The 6,328-nt window shown below is 60.4% G+C and overlaps 1 protein-coding gene across 1 annotated transcript in view; it reads left to right on the top strand.

The window, feature by feature from the left end:
• Positions 1 to 3,910: 3,910 nt before the first annotated feature.
• The window catches only part of SLC16A2 (solute carrier family 16 member 2), a 40,378-nt gene continuing 37,960 nt past the window's right edge, over positions 3,911 to 6,328 (top strand). The window contains exon 1 of the mRNA XM_064463411.1: positions 3,911 to 4,365. Coding sequence (XP_064319481.1) covers positions 3,945 to 4,365 — 421 coding nt within the window. The 5' untranslated portion in view covers positions 3,911 to 3,944. The remainder of the gene's footprint in view (positions 4,366 to 6,328) is intronic.

Genomic DNA, 6,328 nt, shown 5'->3' with positions numbered 1-6,328 from the left:
CCTCCTTTGTGCGCTGGCTTGAGCTCTTCCCGTCAGCAGAGCATCTCTGGCACCTCTTGCCGAGGTCCTGCGGGGTTACGCGGTGGAGCCGGGGCAGCCACTGGCGGCTGGATGGTGATTAGGGCTGGTGGCTCCAGCCAAGAGCTTCCACTTCCCCACAGGAACTTGCCCTTGTAGCTCCTATTTCAAAGGAAAGATGCAAAACCAGTGAAGCACTCTCAGAAAGAACCCTTCACACCTCTTCACCTGGATGGTGAAGGTGAATGGGCAGCTAAACCACTCCAGAAGCCCTTTAATTTGAGAGAGAGCCATCTCTTTGCTCTGTTTGGGCCAGAAATAGCGTTTTTGCTCAGCTGCACGGTAAATCAGACAGGGCAGTGGCTGTGGATGAGTCTGACCGCATTCCCCACCCAGCCTGCCGCTGCTGGGGTGAACACAGTGCTGCAATTTCTACCACTAAAACGAAGTCAAATGCGGAGCTCGATGGCACACGATGCCCTGAAAACCCACTGCTCACACCAGCGCTTTTAAGTTGCCTCATTTTTCAGCCACACAAAGTTGAATTGACTTTAATCTTCCTAACGAGGTGAAAAATTCTACCTCTAATATTTCAATCCTGAATATTGGGAAGGTCAGGAAGAGAAAGGATGCTACAGCGTGCGTTTTGCCAAGGCTGGGTGTAAACAGGCGGCAGCCCTGCTGTGCTGCCCGTGGCCCCGGCTGCCCGCCGTCGGGGTTGCTTTGCTTTGAAGGCAGCTCCGGCAGCATTGTGAGCCCTGGTAGTCCCGCTGCCTTCTCACCGTGACAAGCCTTGGGTGCCAGACCCTGTGTCCCAGCATCCTTGCCAGTGAGTGACTGCTGCCATGTCCCTTCAAGGCTGCCTCCGAGTTGTTTATTCCTCTGGGAGAATGTATTTGCTGTCTTTGTCGGGCCAGATGTAACAGCTGTCTTAACTACCGCTGAAATCTGAAAAGCGTTGCTAATGACAGGCATGCGGGGTAGGGGTCGTGGCCAGCACACAAATGTGTCTGCCGGGAGCTGCTTGCTACCGGAGTTGTTTTCCTGGCGCTTTCAGCCAAGCACCAGACACTGTCAGCAACGGTTTGTGCTCAAGGCTTGCTCAGGAACAGCCCTACGTGTGCCCGTGCCGGGCCATGCTGCTGTGCAATGCCTGCCAAAACAAAGCAGGGTTGCAAAGCCGCCAGGAATTTGTATTCTCCACCAAGGCCACATCCCGCCGTGACGCTTCCCAAGGTGTTTGTGTGAAATACTTCCATTCGGTCCCTGTTCCCCTTCTGCAAAACCAAATACACACATTTTGTAGCTGCCAATTCCTTTGGCAGAGGCTCTGTCACCATGTTTTGGAGACAAGCAACGAGCTGCTGACAGCCACGCTTTGCCCAGGCATCTGGTGGCCTGTCGGCCACGACACGAGGCACTGCCTGCCAGCTCTCCAGGGGCGTTGGATGCAGGTCCTGGAGAGTCCAGCTTGGCTGCAGCCATCCACTGCATCCCCTACCGAGCCAGCAGGCTGGGGGTTTTGAGGAAAGCCGTGCCGCAGGCACAGAAGGGTATTTTATCATCGAGTGCAACCAAGGAAAAGCAGCTTTATCTTTGGTTTTTTCTCATTTCATTCAGCTTGTGATTACAGAGCTGCAAACACTGGGTGTGATGCTCCAGTCTAAATAAAAGCTGGTCTTTTATTTAGACCAGCGAGCAGAGCTGTCTCTGCCCAATGCTGCTAGAACTTTCCAGGCCACAGCTCCCTCCTGGTTGAAGCCTCCACCAGCAGAACCAGCCCAGCCCTTTAGACCCTCCTTAATTCAGCCTCCATCTGTGATTTTACCCCCCTGTCCCCTCAGCATTGTCCAGGCCAGCCCAGCAAGCTGCAGCAATGCCCGGCACAGGCGGCACCAGAAAATGCTCCGTCAAGGCACCGTGCAGCCAGCATCCAGGAGGGATGCTGCTCAGTGGGTTTGCTGTCCAGCCCAAGGTCCACCCAAGTAATATTAACCCCTGCCGTTTCCCACCCTGTGAGAGCCTTCTGCAGCTCCAGAGAGAAGTCTCTGTGAGATGGTGCATTCTATGGCAAAGGGCTTTCCCACCTCTCTCTGCTGTTTTTAATCCAGCCCCGGCTCTGCTGCTGCTGCTGCAGGGAATTAGCATTTTGGGGGGCAGCTCTCCTGCACACAGCCTGGGGTACCCCAAACCCTTTCCCTGTCAGATTGCTGGGGTTTAACAAAATAAAATCAGCAGGCCAGCAACCTCAGCCAGCCCGATGGCAAAATGGTTATTAAAATCCAGCGCTGCAGCTCCTTGTGTCGGCAGAGGGCAGTGGAAGATGCTCCCAAATCTCCCAAGCCTCCCCCGGCCATGCTGTGGAGATGGGGATCCGGGGAGGAGACTCCACCAGAGAGGAAGGGAATAAAAACGCAGTTCCTCCAGCAGCGAGGCTGACCCGAGTGCGGCGTTACCGCCAGGCACCCCACCGGGTCGGGGGGATTTGGGTTCCTCGATCGGCACGGCTGCGAAGCGGGAAGGCGAGGGGAGGAGGTGACATCTCCCACCGTCGCGCCCCTCCAGCTCGGGTCTCGCCAACGCACACGCAGGCTGCTCAGAGCCAGGGAGAACCACTGCTCATCCCCTGGGTGGGAGGAAGCAGATGGCGATGGAGTAGTCCTGGGGCTGGCAGCAATTTGCAGTCAGGAGCAGGCAGGCAGGCCGAGGAGAGGTTTTGCTGGCTGTAGCAATGTCCCAGAGGGTCTTTACGAAGCCCGGTGGGCCGCAGCATGCGGGCCAACGCCTTCCCACCCGCAGCCCGCCTGCCCGTCACCGGGTGCTGCTCTCCAGCGGCGGGAGAAGCCGGGAGACGGTGCTGGCAGTGCGGCCCTGCTCGCCGCCTCCCTGCCGGCTCCGCGCCCTGCCCTGCCGCCTCGCCAGGCGTTTGTAATTAATACCCCTGGAGGTAAAGAAAGAGCAGCGTGAGGTTGGGATGTATTATTTTACTCTGATAGGAATCTGACACTGACACAGCCATTAGGGTAAAGAAAGAATAATAACTTAGACTTGGCATATATTAAAGTGTAAATACCTTCAGCGTGTGAAAAGACAGGCTTTAATGTATTGGTGGGTTTGTAATTATTTATTGAAAGAAGAGAAAAGGCAGAGCTTATTGCAAAACAACGACGGACGTGGGAGAGCAGCTCCCCACTGGGTTTGTATCGCCACCGCTAGCCCGGCCGTCCTGCTCGGCCAACCCCAGTGACAAGGCGACGTGGGGCAACCCACGGCCCTGGGGACCATCCCGCTGCTGGGATCGAGCTCCTCGCCTCGCCGCCCCGCAGCAGGAGCTGGCGTAGATCTGGGCCGGTGTTACAGAAACGCCCTCCAAATTTTTTGGGGCGGGGGGTGCCAGCGAGCCAAAAATCCCACCGGCAAACCCAGCATGAAATGAAATAAATCCTCTCGCCGGGGCTGCTTTTAGCCACCTGCTCGGCCTGCTCCAGGTGCTCCGTTTACCTCGGCCGGGGCAGAGGGGAGCGGGAGCCGCGCTCCCCCGCCGGGCAGCTTCCCCCCCCCCCCCGCGGGCCGCCCCCGCCGCCGCGGCCGGGGGGCTCCGGGGGGTCCGGGGGGCAGCGGGCGGCCCCCGCTCCCCGGCCGGGCCCCGCGGGGGCGGTGCTGGCGGCGGCCCGCCCCGGGGCTGCGCCCGCCGCAGGATGCGGCGGCGGCGGGGGCGGCGCGGCGGCCCGGCGGGCGATGCGGGGCCGCGGCCGGGCCCGGGGCCGCCTTTAAGCCCCGGTGGCGGGCGGCGGGAGCGGTCGACGTCGGGGGGAGCGCTGCCCGCGGCTGGGCGGGCCCGGGGGGGGGGGGGGGGGACGGCGGCGGTAGGGGGGGGTGGGGTGGGGGGGGTGCCGCAGGTAGGGACCCGGGGGCCGAGCGGCGCGATGGAGGAGGAGGAGGAGGATGGAGGCGGCGGAGGAGGGGGGGAGGCGGGGAGTGAGGCTGCGGCAGGAGGGGGCGGGCGGCCGGGGGGGCCGGCGGGCATGTGGGACCGGCTGCGGGGCAGTCGGGCGGCGGGCGGCGGCCGGAGCGCGGCCGCGATGGCGCAGCGCGGCGAGAAGGGACCGGCGGCGGCGGCGGGCGAGGGCGAGCCGCGGGCCGGGGCCGGGGCCGAGCGGGGGCCGAGCGGGGCCGCCGCGCCCTTCCAGCCCCCCGAGGGCGGCTTCGGCTGGGTGGTGGTCTTCGCCGCCGCCTGGTGCAACGGCTCCATCTTCGGCATCCACAACTCCTTCGGGATCCTCTACATGATGCTGCAGAGCGACCTGGGCGAGGGGAAGAAGGACCCCGCGTTGGAGTTCAAAACAGGTACGGGCTCCCCGGTTCCTCCCCGGGGGCCCGGGCTGGGTGAGGAGGGGGTGCCCGGGGCTCGCAGAAGCGGGGCTGCCTGGGCCGGGGGGAGCGGGGGTGCGGCGGCCCGGCCGGCTCTGCCTCCCGGAGCGCACCGGGGCGGCGGCGGGGCCGCAAGCTCCCGCTCGGATGCGTTGAACCGCGATTGCTCCCTGCCCCCTCCATCCTTGCGGCCGTGGCTATATTTATCTCGAACAGCATCGTGTTTTTCTAAGCTCCTATGTACTCAATTAAAAGTAATTAATCTGAAAAGCGTGCCCTTAGCTTGTCCTGCCTGGTGTGTTTTAGAGTAAGGAGAGCAACGCTGGTGAATCAGCTGGTGTGTGTGTGTGAGCCACCCCCTTTATTTTTATTATTATTGTTATTTTGTTGCGGGTTTTTCAAGGCGTACCTCTGTCCGCCTTACCCGCCGGCTTGCGCTCAGGGGTTGCTGCAGGAGAGCATCTGCCTCGCCAACAGCCTTCCTCCGAGTCGTGCCCATTCAGCGGGAAAGGCTACGCAGGGCAGGTCTGGCAGCGCTGCCCGCACGGTCGCACCCAGGGCGGTGCGGGGTCTCGAGTAGCTAACATCTGTTAATAGCAAGACCCGCCAGCTGCACCCGGTTGTGTGGTTTGGTAGGACCTACAGGCTCGGCCGGGATCATGACTGTGTACTGTTAATGGGGAGAAAAGGGACGCTTCTCGCTGCAAAGACACCACTGTTTAAGTAGATGTGGCAGAGGGACACCAGCCTGGCGGGGTGGCTGTCCCAGCGGGTCCGTGACGGATGCTGATGTCGGGACACCCAGCCTTGTCCCAGGTCTTGGTGTCCTCCTCGAGAAGATCATATCCATCGCCATGATCGACGCTTATGGCCCACCTTGCTTTTATCTGGCGGGTAGAGAGAAGCGCTTGGCATTGAGGGAACCTGCTTGCGGTGGTGTCCTGGCTCTGGACGGCACGTGGGTAGCAGTCAGAAACCAAAGTGGAAGTGTGCTGCAGAGACAGGCAGTGCTGGGGGGCACGCGAGGACCTTAAAGTCTTATTCTGGGGACTGGTGTTGCCTGTGTTCCCTCCGCTCAGCTGATACGTGACTGGTGATCACGGCAATGCGCGCATCAGGATGAAAGCCATTACGAGATGGACCGCATCTACAGATCACAATTAGCTCTCAGATACTGTTACCGGAGAAACAATGCGATCGTGTAATTATGGGCAGTAACGGAGTGCCACAGAGAGCTGCAGAAGTGTGGCCGGTTGTAATTAGGGTGATTGATGGGCTGTAGGAGGGTGCGTGTGTGCGTGTGATCCCCAGGAAGCTCATCGCGTAGCTCTCTGTTTCCTGCACCCTGTGATCGTATCTAGAAAGCCTAAGGCAGAGCTCTAAAGGTAGAAGCGGTAACAAAAGAAATTAAATACTGCAAGTTCTGGTGGTTTAAAGGCTCCATGCCCAAGACGGAGGCTGTAGGAGTCAGCATCTGCCTCCTGCTCCTGCAATCTATTTATTTATGGCAGTGACCGCACAGAGGCCTCGAAAAAAGAAGGGCGTGTGGGTGTGCGAGGTGAACCCGGGCTCGGTAATTAAATTGCCTAGGTGACGAATATATGCATTTTGGTCCGGGCACTTAATGAACAGGCCATTAATAACCCCTGCGCTGTGTGAGACGCTGGCTGAGTGCTGCCTCTGCGTTCGGAGGTTGTGGTGCAGGGGCTCTGGTGGCGGAGGGGCGAGGTGGTGGTGATGGAGCCCATCTGCTGCGGGGAGTGCGGTACCCTGGGGACTGCAGCTGCACTGTCTGGGGCCAAGGGCAGCGGGGTGCAGCGTGGGGCCCCCCTCCAGCCCTTCCTCGCTCGCTCCCACCCCTCCCCGCTCAGGGTTGCATAATTTCCCCGCGGCGCTCGTTTGCGTGCAAACATAATCAGGAAAATATTGTAGCTCCTTT

This window comes from Phalacrocorax carbo, chromosome 11, assembly GCF_963921805.1.
Source record: "Phalacrocorax carbo chromosome 11, bPhaCar2.1, whole genome shotgun sequence".
Classification (NCBI taxonomy): domain Eukaryota; kingdom Metazoa; phylum Chordata; class Aves; order Suliformes; family Phalacrocoracidae; genus Phalacrocorax; species Phalacrocorax carbo.
This window is presented reverse-complemented; position numbering and strand designations above follow the sequence as displayed.